The sequence below is a fragment of the Apteryx rowi genome, unplaced genomic scaffold (genome assembly GCF_003343035.1).
Source record: "Apteryx rowi isolate R43461 unplaced genomic scaffold, aptRow1 scaffold_1179, whole genome shotgun sequence".
NCBI lineage: Eukaryota > Metazoa > Chordata > Aves > Apterygiformes > Apterygidae > Apteryx > Apteryx rowi.
In genome coordinates this window covers 109735-125096 of record NW_020447396.1, presented here as the reverse complement: position 1 = coordinate 125096, position 15362 = coordinate 109735, and the positions used below count along the sequence as shown (strand labels likewise).

General features: G+C 63.8%; 2 protein-coding genes across 5 annotated transcripts; both read right to left on the bottom strand.

The window, feature by feature from the left end:
• Positions 1-13: 13 nt before the first annotated feature.
• LOC112974440 (cullin-9-like) lies at positions 14-11632 on the bottom strand. Of its 4 annotated transcripts, none has more exons than XM_026083414.1 (23): positions 11512-11629; positions 10404-11012; positions 9241-9395; positions 8333-8851; positions 8063-8198; positions 7375-7565; positions 6480-6864; positions 6081-6237; positions 5510-5717; positions 5217-5410; positions 4865-5082; positions 4481-4718; positions 3955-4060; positions 3420-3650; positions 3155-3245; positions 2898-3069; positions 2577-2682; positions 2060-2155; positions 1790-1965; positions 1455-1588; positions 1192-1377; positions 802-917; positions 14-261 (listed from the first exon to the last, which is right to left on the bottom strand). In XM_026083414.1, exons 2-23 carry the CDS (start codon positions 10996-10998, stop codon positions 52-54), a joined length of 4620 nt encoding a protein of 1539 aa, XP_025939199.1. In that variant the 5' UTR covers positions 10999-11012; positions 11512-11629; the 3' UTR covers positions 14-51. The 4 variants fall into 4 exon arrangements, with proteins under 4 accessions (XP_025939199.1, XP_025939181.1, XP_025939189.1 ...); XM_026083396.1 differs by having other exon boundaries at positions 15-261; positions 6045-6237; XM_026083404.1 differs by having other exon boundaries at positions 15-261; positions 3420-3647; positions 6045-6237.
• Positions 11633-13972: 2340 nt separating this feature from the next.
• Positions 13973-15356, bottom strand: MRPL2 (mitochondrial ribosomal protein L2). Its single transcript, XM_026083333.1, has 6 exons — positions 15308-15356; positions 15086-15227; positions 14892-15007; positions 14695-14805; positions 14317-14390; positions 13973-14216 (listed from the first exon to the last, which is right to left on the bottom strand). Exons 1-6 carry the CDS (start codon positions 15336-15338, stop codon positions 14004-14006), a joined length of 687 nt encoding a protein of 228 aa, XP_025939118.1. The 5' UTR covers positions 15339-15356; the 3' UTR covers positions 13973-14003.
• Positions 15357-15362: the final 6 nt, after the last annotated feature.

Genomic DNA, 15362 nt, shown 5'->3' with positions numbered 1-15362 from the left:
TGCTGCAGCCTGCACCCAGCCCAGCAACGGGAGGGTCCCCAGGCTGGCACCTCACGCTCCGACCCTCCTCAGACTCACGTGCAGGGCAGTCAGGAAGGAAAGCTGCAGCAAGGCCCCTGCAAAGCCCTGTGCCAGGGCCAGCGCAAAGGCAGCCTGCTGCCCAAAGAGCTCCGCCGTGGCGCTGCGCAGGCACTGGTACAGCCTGCAGTATCTCTCCACGACGTCCGGCGCCTGCCATGCTGCCTCGAGGAACCGCTGCACCTGCAGAGCATGGTGTGAGAGGGGTGAACCTGGAGCAGGGCCATCTCCACGGCCTGTGTGACTGCCCGCAGCCCCAGCCCTCACTCTGCCCACACCAACCATGCAAGGCTCCAGCCGGCCTGGCTGCAGCCTTGCTACAAATCCTGGTTGTGCCATGGGCTACTGAGAGCTTGCGGAGGGGAGGGGCAGGAGCACAGCTCTGAGAGCTGAGCCAGGGCTGTGCATAGCAGGACAGAGAAATGCAGCTGCAGCCCAGCAAGAAATAAGCAGCCACCTACCGTCCCAGCCTCCAGAATCGCCCCAACTGCGGGGCCAGGCTGAGGGCTGGGAACTGCCAGGAGAGTCAAACCTAGTACAAACGGAGGGATCCCAAACTGGAAGGGTGACAGGACTGACTGCCCCCACACTCCTCCAGCCCCCACAGCAGCCAGGGACAGCGCAGGGCCCTCCCTGTGTGCCCAGGGCCCCTGCCAAGCCCTGCTCCTCTCCCTGCCTGCCCTGCGCCCGGTGCAGGCTCCCAGGTGCCCCTCCTAGCCCTACCTGCTGCTGCACCACACCACGCCAGCACTGCGAGATGCCCCACAGGCCACTCGGCTTCTTCGCTGCCACCTTTGCAGCCCCAGCTGGCACCTCCTTGTTCTTCCCGTCCTTCCCACCTGCCAGGGGACAAGCCCAGGGGTGAGCGGGGCTCCACAGGCAGGCCCTGCACACTGACCGCCAGCAGCCTCCCCCTCTCCCTGCAAGGGCATGGGGAATGGGAGGCACAGCCACTGGGGGGTATGGCCACACGCCACCCCCAGCTCCGGACCGCTGGCATATGCTGCCTCCCCTGCCTCAGGAGCTTCCCGGGGCTGCCCCACAAGTGCAGCCAGGCCTGGCGGTCTCGACCATGGCCCCCCTGGCCCCACAGGAGGGAAGCCCCTTGCTCACCAGCTCTGCCAGGGGCTCTCGCCTCCTCCAGCTCTGCGCCGCTGGGGTCCACGTGCACCAGGAGCTGGGTCAGGCGCCGCACGCGGGAGCTGAAGACAGCATTGCAGCTCATGGCACGCCGGGGCAGCTCCACACTCTCCAGGTACTTGCTCAACAGCCATGCCAGGGGGCTGATGCCACTGGGGTCTGCAAGGCCAGAGACTCGGAGTGGGATGCCTTGGGCTGGCGCTTGGCAGGGAGGGGCCCGGGCGAGCGCAGGGTACCTGGGCTGGTGATACTCTGCACCAAGGGGTTCACCAAGGCCTCCCAGTACGTCCTGCCCAGGGCCTGGGCCGCCTCGTCATCGGGAAGGAAGCGGTCGGCAAAGGCCTGCTCATGCTGCAGGGCCCGGTTCAGCCTGCAACAGGGACCGGGCAGGGCACAGCGTGGCCAGGCACCTGGGGACTGCCAGTGCGGACCTCCGCCAAGGAGGCGGGGCACACTGCTCGCTTCCTGCCCTGCCCTGCGCCAGCCAGGACGACTCCCTGGGACTGCCAGTGCCATCCCCCCAGCCCTCAGCACACCAGGCACAGGGCAGGGCTGCCAGGAGAGACCTCACCTGCCAAAGAGATGCAGCAGGCGCTCCCGGTCCTGGCAAATCTCCTGGCACCATGCATGAGCCCTGGCAGTGCAGAAGAGGAACGTCCGCCGACATAGCTGCTCCTTGAAGACGGGCCAGAAAGTGGGCTTGGGACCCAGCACCTCGATGCCACGCACACGCGTGTCAATGCCGCCCTGGGGGAGAGCACAACCCTCAGCTCCTCACATGTGGCCCTGCGGGGTGCCCCAAGGCCAGCCCCACACAGCTGGCTCCCCCCCACTTCCCTACCTGCTGGCACCGCTTCACGCGGATCTGGATGATGGGCCAGAAGCGGGTCATGTTCTCCAGCAGGATCACTCTGCTGTCTGAGGGCAGGATGGTCACCTGCAGGCAGACAGCAAGCCCTCAGCACGCCCGGCAGCCAGCGCAAGCCGCGTGCACACTCCCCCGCCCACCCTCCACGCAAGGCCACAGCCTCTGTCACCCCCACTGGCCCTGGCACTCTGCACAGCCACAGGGCACCCCCACACACAGCTCTGCACTCTTGGCTCTCAGCCCCAGCACACCCGACTGCTGCAGACTGCGACACAGGGCTCCTCGCAGCCACGTCCCAAAGCACCTTCAGCCTCCAACCAGCAGAAGGCTCCCCCAGCACAGCTCCTGCCATCCCAGCCTCTGGGCGAGGCGCCCCGATAGCCGTTCACCTCCCAGCACCCCGGTGGGAGACCCTCGCAGGGCGCAGCAGGCTCCCAGCCAGCAGCTCCCACGGAGCAGCCACGGCCCAAGGAGCACAAGCCATACTCACCGCATTGAGCACAGTGTTGATGTTAGCAGGGCTGTCTCCTCCCAGCACCACCACACGGGCTGGCATGTAACTGGAGTCCTCGCTGGCCACCAGCATGCTCATCTCCCTGCAGTGGGGCAGCTGCATCACTGCCAGGCGCAGCCCATCAGCCCTGCCCCTACAGCCCCTCACCCCCACGCCCTGGCTCCTGCTGGCCCCACGGGCCACTCCCCATGTCCAGCACCCCTCATCGCCACTGCGGCAGGGCTCACGCAGGACCCCCATGCAGCCTCTGGCCTTCCCTGCCCCAGGGTGCCCCCAGCCCTCCAAGCCCAGCCCCACCTGATCACCACGCCACACTGCATGTAGACAGTGATGGAGTGGGAGCCAGTGCTGCCGTTCGACTCCCAGTAGGTCTTGGGGTTCCTGTCCGTGAGCTTGCTGGCGCGGTGCGGATTGGAGGAGACCTGAACCTTCTCCCAACACTTGTCCTCCTTCACCTCCACGCTGGAGCCTGGGGGGAGAGGCCACAGAGCCTCCAGCTGCCAGACCATCACGGACCAGGTGCAGGGGACCCCTCTCCCACTCCCCACACTCACCTCGGCACAGGTTGCGCAGAAAGACATCGAAAAAGGGGATGCTGATGGGCTGGTGGCTCCGGCGGTGCTCCTCAATCTGCCCCAGCACCAGCTGGGCGACAGGGGACAGGCCATTACTGGGGACCCAAGGCCCTCCTCCCCTTGCCTGCTGCAGGGCAGTGGCAGGCAGGGGCAGGCGGCTGCCCCTCTGTGCCCGGGACGGCCAGATGGCCCCAAGCCCCAGCCCCCCAGCACAGCCAGGCCTCCCCGCTCTCCCCAGGCCCACCTGGATGCAGCCAGCCAAGATGCTGGTCGTCAGCTTCCTGTAGAGGCTGGCGTACTTCTCGCAGTCGCTCACCAGGTCACGCAGGGCTGGCGCCAAGGGCAGAGCCGCACTGTGCTTGTCCAGGGCTTTGCCCAAAGCCTCGTGGGTGCCCACGCGGCACATCACCACCGCGCAGTCCTTGCTGGCAGTGGCCAGGCGGTGCAGGAAGCGAACGACCTCTTGTACCACCTGCTGAGGAAGGGGCTGTGAGCGGCTGGGCTGGCGCCAGGAACCCGCAAGGACCCAGCAGTGCTGTGCTGCAGCGCTTCATCCCCTCTGCCCCCGACACCACAACAGCACCTGCGAGAGCCAAGTCAGGCACAACACCGGCCACCCAGCCAGAGGGACGCAGCCACGGCCACAACAGCCACCTCCCACCTCTCCCAGTGGGTCTGCCACGGCAAGGCAGGGGCTGATGCAGGCAGACAGACAGCCCCAGTCCACTGCACAGCCAGCAAAGCCCTCCCTGCCTGCTGGGAGCCCAGGGCCCCCTCACCTCCTGATCATTGCTGTGGGCGCTCATGGAGGACAAACAGGGTTCAACACACTCGTGCCAGGGCAGCAGGTCCTCCCGGTAACCGTCCAGAAACTTGTGCAGGATCCTAAGTGAGGGAGGAGGTCCACTAAGGCTGCAGTGCACAGACTGCATGCCAGAGGCGGACCCATTTCCCTCCTCCACCTAGAAGGCTTGCACCCCACAGGGGCTGGGAGCCAGGGCTCCCTCAGGCACCCACGACACCCCACCAGCACTCACATGCATGCTGCGGTGCCCACAAATGTCCCTGCCAGCATCCACACACATGCCCCGGCGCCCCCACCTGCCCCTGCACCCCAATCACCACTCGCACTTGTGCTGCAGTGCCCCAGGCCACCATCGGTGCCCCACGACATCCTCACTGGCACCCACAAACATGCCCCTGGCATCGCTGCACACCCCCCAAAACCCCCACCAGCACGTGCTGCAGAGCCCCCGGACTCCCAGGACATCCTCACCGGCCATGCAGAGCCACCTCCAGACCCACCTGAGGACGCTCAGGCTTGCAGCCTTCTCTGCCCCTAGCAGCTTGAAGCTGCGCAGCAGCAGCACGAAGCACTCGCGGTCCTGCAGCAGCTGGGCCGCCTCGCCAGAGGGGATGGTGCCCTTGCCGCAGAGGTGCCGCTCCAGGGCCACCACCGCCTCCCTGGAGAGACCGCCCTCCCACAGGCTGCCCACCAGCGTCCGCACGTCCACGTCCCCCAGGTCCAGCGGGGCCTCGGCACCTGCCACGGCAGGGACAACACGTGGGGCCAGCCCCAGCGCTCGCTGCGGAGGTGCTGGCAGGGCCCTTTCCCCAGGCAGCACCACCAGCCCTGCCCTCTGCACCTGCAGCGCCACGGCACGGCCAGCGGCGCAGGTCACACGGTACCTGCCATCTCCAGGCTCACGGGCACCTCGTGCTCCACCAGGCGGTGGATCACGCTCAGGGCTAGCGTCTTGTTGGGGCAGCCTGTGCTCTGCCCGTCCCACCAGCAGCTCCGCAGCACCGCGGGGAGATCACAGCTCACCAGCTGCTCCGCCAGGCCCCGGTGGCTGTCGATCAGCATGTTCACCACCAGCAAGCCGTTCCGCACACCCGAGGAGCCCCTGGGGAGACAGAGTGATGTCAGCACCTTCCTCCTCGTGCGCGAAGCCTCCCCTGCACCCAGGAGCTGCCTGCCTTCCCCGCTCAGCCACCCCCGCACCTCCAGCACCAGCCTCCGGCCTCACTCTGCCCCTACCCTGCAACCCTCTGCATGGTGCTCATGGCAGCAGGGATGGCGCTCAGCAGGCTCGCTGAGCCCTCGCTGGAGGCAGAGCCGATGCTGGCAAAGATCTCCCGCATCATCTGCGCGTCGGCATGGTTCAGGGGCGAGGGCTTCCCACTGGCACCTCCCGCCTCGCCGCTCCCAGCTCCCACCAACACCTTCAGGGCCTGCAAGGCAACCAGCACGTCACAAGGGCAGTGGGCAGCACCCAGGGCAAGCCTCTGCCCTGGCCCTCCCGCCCACGACAGCCCCTCCATCGCACTCACCGCCAGGCCGGCCTGCTGCACCACGGTGGAGGCAGCGTGCTGCTGCATGCAGGCCAGCACAGCCCGCACACCACCTTCCGTGGCGAACGGCACGCGCCAGTCATACTTGACCATGAGCACGGCGAGCAGCCGCAGCGTCAGCACCACCAGCGCCTTCTCCGCCACCTCGGTGCTCAGCAGCTCCACTGCCATCTTCACCACCTTCTCCCTGCACGGGGAAGGGCACCTCAGCAGGGGCCTCCGGCACTGCCACGGGCACCCCAGGCCCTGCCAGCTACCTCCTCCCTGCCCGTGCGCCTCTACCACACTTAGGTCAGCCCCAGGAAGGAACCTGGCTGGGCCACACAGACGCGGCATCCACCTCCCTTGTTGGCGCCCATGCTGCGACATACCTGCCTTCACACCTCCGCTTCCACCTCCCCACGCTCCCAACTCTGCCACTGGTCCCCTCCCTGGGGACACAGCCCCTCTCCAGCCAGCAGGAGGAGCCTGCCAGCCCCGGCCGGGCACCACCCCCACAGTTCACGCCACACACCTGGTCCCCAGCCCACCCTGGGCTTTGCCAACTTGCCGCTCAAGCCCAGCCTCCTCCTCCAGGATCTTCAGGATGTGCTTGAGCCCCGCTAAGCGCAGGCCCACCTCGGAGCTGCTCCTCTGCATCACATCCACCACATCCACAATCTTCACCAGCGAGCCCCTCTTGCTGGCCCCCTTGGAGATGCCAAACACTGGGAGGCGGGTGAGAGGCAGAGACGCAGGCGTCAGCGCAGCAGCGACACCGCCAGTGCCTGCCACCACCCCCAGCCCCAGGTCCCACAGGCCTGCCCCTCCCCAGGCCACCTCCGGGTGACCGGCCTCCAGCACCCAGCCCACAGCCCCCCTCCACTGGGGCAATGGAGCCACCTGGCAGACAGGGCGCTCCAGCACCACGTGTGCCCCAGGGCCAGCCCAGCCTGCAGCAGGCGCTTACATTTGCTTTGCTCCTCCGTCACCTCTGGGAAAAGCAGCCCTTCCCTCTGGAGGAGCTCGCTGAACAGCTGGGAATCTGACTTCTCCACTGTGGCAGGGGCGCGAGGTGGCAGCACCACTGCAGGAAGGTCTTCCTCTGCCGCCTCGGCCACCACAGCTTCAGGACTGCTGTTCCTGCAGCCGGCATCCTCCGAGGACACCACGGTGCTCCCCCCGCCATCCTGCTCAGCCCCCCTGCCGAGGAAGTACTTGGCATAGACGTGGGAGCCACGGAGGTCGCTCAGAGTGCTGCCCTGGCACCGCTTCTCCAACACCTGCAGCACTTTCTGGGCCAGCTCCACAGACACCGACAGCTGGATCAGGCCTTCTTCATCCAGCTCCGACAGCTGGGCACATGGGAACAAGTTAACCCTCATGGACCCACTGCGGACCCCACACCCGCTGCAATGGCCAGGGCCAAACCAGATGGCAAGGCTGCACAAGCTGGACACAAAAGGACCCTTCCCCAGCCCCAACCTCCCCCAGTCCCAGCCCCAACACAACTAGCACCAGCCCAGCCCTTCCGCCTGCACTCACCACCCAACAGCCACCAGCAGAATCGCCCCATGGTTCCCCCTCGCGTGCCCCAACCTCGCTGGACACTGCCATTTCTCTGGTGTTGGCAGAGACAGAGACTATGTTTCCTCTCCTCTGTCCTTACCCCTTTGCTGTGCCCATCTCTCCATGCTTTGGGCATCCCCCACTCGCTTTCCTAGTTCAGGCCCATTTCCCCCCTGCTCGCGGTCTGCCTGCACAGCACACGCCTGCAGACTCCTGCTCGCATCCCCGTCACTTCCCTAACACCCTCCCTTGCTCCTTCCCTCCCGTCTCCCCGCTCTGCGGTCTCTGTCCCGTACCTGCTCTGCCTGCTCTTGCTGGACGAGGCGGGTGAGCTCATCCTGCTCCCGCACTTCCAGCTTCCTCACAAAGAAGAGCAGCTCCCACCACTCGGCACGGCTCAGGGTCTCTGCGGGGTCACTTGGCTGCTCACCGAGGTAAGGCAGGGAGTAGAGTCCCCCAGAGGGCTTGGAGAAGAGTGGCTGCGTGACTGCAGGAGACCAAAGCAAGGGAGAGAGCTGTCATTGAGCGCTACAATTCCCCCTCAGCAGAGCTGTTCTCAGCTGCAGACCCTCCACTCCCAGGGAGAGCTCACACGGACTGTCTGGGCGAAAGAGGCTCCCAGTGTCCCCTAACTCACTGTGGGAAAGGGAGGTGCCAGGAGGGCAGCAAGAAAGAGGGGACATCCTGGGAGGAGACCCTGGAAGCTGGAGAGATGGGGATTAAGGTCTTCACTTGAACCCCTTTTGGGCTGCAGTGCTGGAAAAGCACCCAGCCAAAACAGGCACGTCTAGCTCACTGCTCCCCCAGCCTATTTCTGCAGTCTCTTGAAAGTTTTCTAGGGCCATCAGAGAAGGTGACAGGGCAATACTTGGTCACCTAGTCCTGGCAGGACCCGTGGTGCCAGCCCACAACTGTGGAAGAGCCATGGAGAAAAGCCGCAGGCCCAGCCAGCATGGTGCGCAGCTGCCCACTGCGAATATTCACCTGCTGCCAGCTTGCGGTTGTGCGTCAAGGTGGACACCTTCTCCTGAGCCTCACGCTCCTCTGGCCCTGAGGGGCCAATGATCTCCACCATATGCCAGTGAACCCAGTACGTACAGCCCAGGGCTTGCCAGTACACCTGGAGAGGAGAGCCCGACACACGCACACCTCAGGAAACGCTGGCCTGACCAAACTGCTTTCACATGAGGCCCTGTGTGCCCCATATCACAACCACGGTGCACAGAGGCCCCTCAGCACCCCACCAGAGGGTACCTGGACAGGTGGGGTGCCATCATTGCTCTGGCGGAAGTCGCCCTCATCGCCTGCGCTGACCTGTTCGTAGTCCTCCAGCATACGCACCCGCATGCCACGCACTAGGTTTGCCTGCACATACTCCACGTAGCTGCTGCGGCTTGGGAAGGCTGAGCGGGTCTTGAAGGCACTGGGCTCTTTTGGTGGGGGAGCGGGGGTTGCTTGAGCAGCAGGGCAGGCCGGGGCCTTGGGCTGGAAGATGGAGCGGGCGGTGCGAGGCTGCGTCCCCTGCACGGACAGCAGCTCCGGCTTGTGCCTGTGGTCCCAGCCCATCACGCGCACCAGCTCCGAGATGAGGTTTGCCATAGCCATGCTGAACTCAAACTCCTGCTTCGCACGGCTCCTCTCCCCACTGAGCGAGCTGGGCACGGCGCAGTCCTGCGGCTCCCCTCCCTGCTCCGCACCACTGCTGAGCTTGTCCACAAGAGAAGTGACACACAGGTAGCGCTTCACCAGGGCAAACAGCAGCTTCCCAGGGATCTGCAAGAGGCACAGCTGTCAGATCCCCAGCCACCACAGCGACTCTGGCTCACTCCAAGACACTAGCTTGTCCCCAGACAGGTTCCCGGGATGGCCTTGCACCAGCGGGCAGCAGCGCAACCCTCTCAGCCCACCCCCTCCTCCCTGCTCAGAGATGAGGCTCCCCATGGGCTCTCCACCAGCCCTTGGCCTCACACCAGGCCCACACCCTCGGCCAGCTCTCCTGACACCCAGTCCTGCTCAGCTGCCCATCACCAACCACCCTCCCTTCCTCTCCTGTCCCCAGCAAGAAGGACAAGATCCCCGGCACACACTTTCTCCCCCTCCTGACCCCCCAAAGTCCTCGGGCCTGGGGCTCCCATGCCGGGCCTGACAGGCCCTGCTGCTACCTGGGGAAGGTGAATCCCTTCAAAGGACATGCAGTACTCTTCAGACGATGTTGTCTCAGCAAACAGCTCCAGCAAGGTGTAGCGGCTGTCAAAGCCCATGTGCTGCTCAATACCATCCTGCTGGCTCAGGGACAGCAGAACATAGGCCCGGCTCCCTGCAGGCAAAAGGCAACCAACACAAACTGAAACACAGGAAGCTCTGTCTGAACATGAAGAAAAATTTCTTTACTGGAAGGGTGACTGAGCACTGAAACAGGTTGCCCAGAGAGCTCATGGAGTCTCCATCCTTGGAGATATTTAAAAGCCATCTGGACAGGGCAACCTGCTCTCAGTGACACTGCTTGAGCAGGGGAGTTGGACTAGATGATCTCCAGAGGTCCCTTCCAACCTCAAGCCTTCTGTGATTCTGGGAAATAACTTTGCTGCTCAGTGTCATCTAGAACCGCATTTTGTCCTTTGACCTGGATTGGCTCCGCTAAATAAAACTGCATTTTTTCCACCCCTAAAGCTCTGAGATTCCCCCCAAAACAGCAACTCCAAATAACTGACTCTAGAACGGGGGCCCAGGGAAGAAAAACAGTCAGTCTTAACCTGCATCAGTCCCCCGTCTGCCCCACGAGCTTTGGCACTGCAGCAGGGAAAGCCACACAGCTCTTGCTGGACACACCACCACCTCCACTAGCCTGCAGGCTCCTTCCAGGTGCACCCAAGCCATGTTAAGGACTTCTGAGCCTGGCCAGCTCCTCTCAAACAAGGAAAGCACGTGAGGAGCAGCTGAGCCTGCTCCTACCCACCCACCAGGGCCTGAGGAGAGGCTCCCTGCCAAGAGCAGGCCAGAGCCTCTCCAGTTGACACCGTGCAGCAGAGACATCCTGACGCTCTGCCACCCTCCTCGGACCAGCGGGCCACCTCCAAACAGCTCACCAGCATCCCAGCTCGGGAACTCGTCAGGGAAAAGAGCTCCCAAACCCGCCTTCTCTTAGAGCACCCCAGACGACTACACCCAAGGCAGCCACTTGCAGAGCTCACACTCGTTCTCCCCCTTTTGCCAACCAGCCCCAAGAGGCTCCATTTCCTAGACGTCCCAGGCCTACAAAAGGACCGGCACTGCTCAGCAGCCCGGCAGCACCCTCTCAGGGCCACTGACATGGCAGCACCCCCACCTGCATCATGCGAAGCCAGAGCCCTCAGCATCTTGCCAGCACTGCGGCGGATTTGCTTCTCCTTGTGGCACAGCATCTTCATCAGCAGGTCGAGGGCTCCCGTCTCCTTGAAGGCGCCCGTCAGCGAGCCAATGCTGGCATATGCGCTCAGCACGTGGATGGTGTTGAGGATGGAGGACTCGGGAGCCCCGGTCCCGGCCATCTGCCGGACAGCTCGCTGCACCAGGCTCCTCACGTCAGCCTTCATCTCCAGCAGCGACGCTTCGTCCAGCGTGACATCGGCAGGGAACGGGCTGGGCGCCTTCTCCTCTTTCGCCCACCGCCCGTCCAGCTTCCTCTTGCCCAGCAGCACTGGGCAGCTGGCGCAGACCTCTTCTGCCGACATCCACATCAGGATGTTCTCCGGCTTGGTTTCTGCACAAGAGCCACCACTGCTGCCTGCTGCTCTCTCCTCCAAGCTGATGATGCTCCACCGGATCAGGTACTCGGGGTGGCCATCGTGGCCTCGCCGCTGCCGCAGCAGCTCCTCCGGGTAGGCCTGCAGCTTGGGTCCCAGGTGCACAAGCAGGTTGCCATTACGCCTCTCACTCACCATGACGGCAAACGTGTCTGCAGAGACAGAGGGGAAGGAGGAGGAGCAGGCGCCAGGGGGAGGTGGCTGGGGCACAGGCTGGGCTGTGGCCAGGACCCTGTGCTCCTGCAGCGCATGGTGCTTGAACACGGCCATATAACACACGTAACGGAGCTGCTGTTTTACGGGCAGCAGTAAGAGCAGTGCCGTAACTCCCTAACGCAGCAGAGCCGCCGCACCCCGGGCACCCCGGTTGCTGCTGAGCCGTGTCAAACGCAGGCTCGGGGCGCGACCGGGGCCCGCGCGCTCCCGCAGCTGCCGCCCAGGCGAGGAACACGGCGCTTTAACCACCTAGGGCTCCTCGTCGACGAGGTCCCCGCCGAGAGCCTTCGGGGCGCCGAGCGGCGCCGGTCCCGCCCCGGGCGCACCCCCCCCTCCCCGGGCTGCCTCCGCGGGGCCCCGGGGCGGGGAAGGCCCGGGGAGACCCCCCTAACCCCCCCCAGAGGCGCCCGCCGGAGCCGCCCGGCGCCGCGTTACCTCCGCGACCGCTCCCGCTCCCGCTCCGCTTCCGGGTCCGCTGGAGGGAGGGGGCGGGGAGGGCGCGGCGGCCCGAGAGAACGGCGGCCGCGCAGGGCCAAGCTTCGCCCGCGAGAGGACGAGCTCCGAGCCCCGAGCCCCTCCCCCTTCCCCGGCTTGCCGCGGAGGGGCGGGGCGCCGCGCGGGGCCCGGCGGGGCGGGCGGAGGGGAGGCAGCGAGGGGCCGGGTGAGCAGGGAAAGGCCAGGGGGCAGTGTGGGCCTGGGGGGCCAGTGAGGAACAGCGTTGCTGCCGCTGCTGAGTGGGGCCTGGCGCTGCGCACCCCCAGCTCCTGGCACCACCTCTCAGGCTGGCCTCGGTCGAGCCTGTCCCCAGTCTCTCTCCCCTTATTTCGGGCACCGCACTGCACAGATCCTCACTGGCTGGCCAACGCTGCAGTTATGGGGCACAAGGGGGCCTGAGTCCCAGGTGGGGACAGGACAGGCATGGGGACAGGAGTAGCCATTTGCTCCCAACAAGGATGTTGTCCCCACAGTAGCACTGGGGCCTGGGAGAAGAGGGAGGGTTGAGATCGCAGGACAGTTCAGGCTGGATGGGGTCTTTGGGCTCTAGTCCAATCTCCTGCTCACCACATGGGCAGTGCTGGAGTTCCACCAGGTTGCTCTGGGCTTGATCCAGTTGGGTTTGAAAGCCTGCAAGGGCAGAGAGAGCACAGCCTCTTGGGGCTCTTGCTCCATGGCCTGGCTGGCCTTACGGGTGGAAAGTTTTTCCTGATGTTCAGTTTGAAGCACTCATTTCAACTTAGGCCTCTGGTTGCTCATCCTCCTACCATGCACCACCGTGAGGAGCCTCGTTTTGTGTTGATGACCTCCTCATACATCCTAGGGGCCTGTTAATTCCATCTGAAGTCACACCTTCTTCAGGCTGAACAAGCCCTGGTCCCTCAGTCTCTCCTTACAAGTGCAAGTGGTCCAGCCCTGATCATCTTGGTGACCCTGCGTTGAACACAGTCCAGTTTATCAACATCTTTCTTGTGTTGAGGGGCCCCAAAGAGTCTCTAGATGCCATGTAAGGAGTACTGAGATGAGGGGGATAACTCCTTCCCTCAATCACCATGCTCATACTGTCCAGGGTGCTGGTGGCCCTCACTGCTGCACCATTCTCAGCTTGTGCCCACCAGGCTGCCAGGCCAGTGTGGCCCCAGCCTGTCTCTTTGGCAGGAGTTCTTCCTTCCCAACCACAGGACTCTGCATTTCTTGTTGAATTTCAGGAGGTTTCTGTTGTCCCCTTCCTCCAGCCTGGCCAGGTCCCTCTGGATGGCAGCCCTGCCCTCCAGCCATATGGGCTGTTCCCCCCAAATTGAGGTCATCTGCAAAGCATGCACCCCATCACCTCCTCCAGGCCACCAATAGAGATGTTAAACAGGACAGGTCCCAGGCTGGAACCCTGCAGCACTCCAGTTGTTACTGGCCTCCTTGTAGTCTCCATCCAAACCATAGCATCCTAACTTGGACACGAGAATATTGTGAGACTGTATCAAAAGCTTTGTTAAAGTCAAGGTAAATGACATCCAGTGCTCTCCCCTCATCCACAAATCCAGTTGTTCTATCGTAAGAGGCACTCATGCTGGTGAGGCAGGATTTACCCTTGGTCAATCCGTGCTGACTGCTCCCCCGCCACCATCTGCCTCTCCACGTGCTGGAAAGACAAAGGTTATCTGGCTGTCTGCAATGCAATCCGCTCCCAAATTAATGGGTTGAGGAGGACATGTGGTGGGCTCACTGGGTTTGCTGGTGAGCTCAGGAAACTCCTTTGCATTTCCAGACAGATGCTTGCATTTTTGTACAAATTTCCAATTAAACATGGATCAATTGCTTGTTCCAGAGGCTGATATGGTTCGATATTGCCCAGTACCCTCCAGTAGTAGTCCAAGTGCCAGCTGGAAGCTAAATAACCCTGTTTACATCCATCCCTGGGGATCTGCTTGGAGGAGGTCTCTGCAGCCTCTGCTGTCAGGGCCAAGCACTCTATTTTGTCTTTTTTTTTTTTTTTTTAATATATTCTTGGAGCATTATCGGAGCTCCAAGATGACAAGGTCTCTGCTTCCTCACTCGTTAGAGGCTCCCCTAGGCTGGTGACCACTTTCATGCTTTAAGCCCACATGGCTTTTCACTTGCCTGAGTACAGCAGAAGGGTTCCTCCTCAGCTGCTTCATGAGCCAAAGGCAGAGCAGAGGAAGGGCCTGGCACAGAGCCACATGTGTGCCCGGCAGTCTGCCTCACAGTCAACCTTAGCATGATTTGAGCCCACCAACACTCCTGTCCACCCCAAGCCCCAGCCAAAATAGCCTACAGCCTGGCAGCCATCTCTCCCGGCAGCTTGAGTCCTGCCAGGGTCCAAACTTCTAGGCAGGAGCATCCCATAAGCCTCCATTCAGAAGAGACAGCAGTAATGGGACAGCAGTAGGGTGAAAGACGCTTTATTGGCCTCCACATCACTCCTGCGCCGCAGCCCGGGGCAGGTTGACGTAGCTCTTCATGGGTGGGAGAGGCTTGATCTTGCGTCCAGCCCAACCACCTTTACGATGCCACAAGCCCGTGTGCGGGCGCTTGCCCAGCCAGCGGTTCCGGCCTGCCTTCCCAATCACCCGCTTGTTGTGGTCGACGTTGGACACGCGGCCCACTGTGGCCACGCAGGTCTCTAGCACCTGGGGGACAGAGAAAGTCTGTGAGCCTCCCTGTCAACACATGGCCACGTGCCCAGGCGATCAGCCAGCGGCCAGGACTGGGACAGCACAGCTCCTCTACCTGCATGTGTCTCTTGGAGGGCAGCTGCACGATGGCCGTCCCATTCACTTTCCTCAGCAGCACCCCGCAAGTCCCTGCAGCAGGCCAGAGAGAAGAAAGCAGCTTCCCTGAGCCACAGGACAAAGTATCGCACCCCACGGCCAGAATGTCCCCGCGTGGGGAAGATGCCAAAGCCCCTGCCTCCACCCTTTGTGCAGCTGCTCTTCCCAAAGGCAGGACCTTGAGGCACCACCAGGAAGGGATGTCCCCACCTCCCTGGGGTGCCATTTTGCTCGGTAGCACTAGGAGAAGAGAGGGCAGCCACTCCAAGAGTGCCCCTCTGCCCTCCTCCCCAGCTCTGCTAAGCCAAGCGCGGGGCCCTTCTGCCCGGAGACGCACCAGCTGCCCGGATGTACTGTGCCCCCTTCCCGGGGTGGCTCTCCAGGTTGCAGATCAGCGTGCCCACAGGCAGAGCCCCCAGCGGATAGGCGTCCCCTTCGTTGGCCGACACTAGAAGACAGTCACTCGTGAGCGTGGCGCAGCATGCCGCAGCTGGTGAGCCCCCGCGTGGGGCTGGTGTGGCCCCCAGCGGGCACCTGCCATCCGGCCGATGTGAGACGAATTCTTGATGATGTCCCCCGGCTGCATGTTCTCCGTGGCGATGATCCAGCGCTTCCGGTTGCCTCCGGCCACCAGGGCGATGTCAGCCGACCTGCAGGGAAAGCCGAGGCGTGGGGTGGCAGCCGGGGCGGGGGGGGCTCACCGCGGGCACGGCAGCCCCGGCCCTCACCTGCACGGGTCGTAGCGGACGTTGATGACCTTCTCCTCGAAGGGCGCCGGCGGGGCCCCCTCCTCGTACCGCAGCCGCTGGAAGTCGATCATGCGGTACCGCCGCTTGTGCCCGCCGCCGATGCCGCGCACGCGGATGCGGCCTGCGGGGAGAGAGAGCGGGTCCAGGCGGCGCCCCGGGCCGCCCCCGGCCCCGGCCCGAGCGCCGCCGCGGCCCCCGCACCTGTGTGGTCGCGGCCGCCCGTCTTCTTCATGCCCACGGGCCGCACCGTGTACTT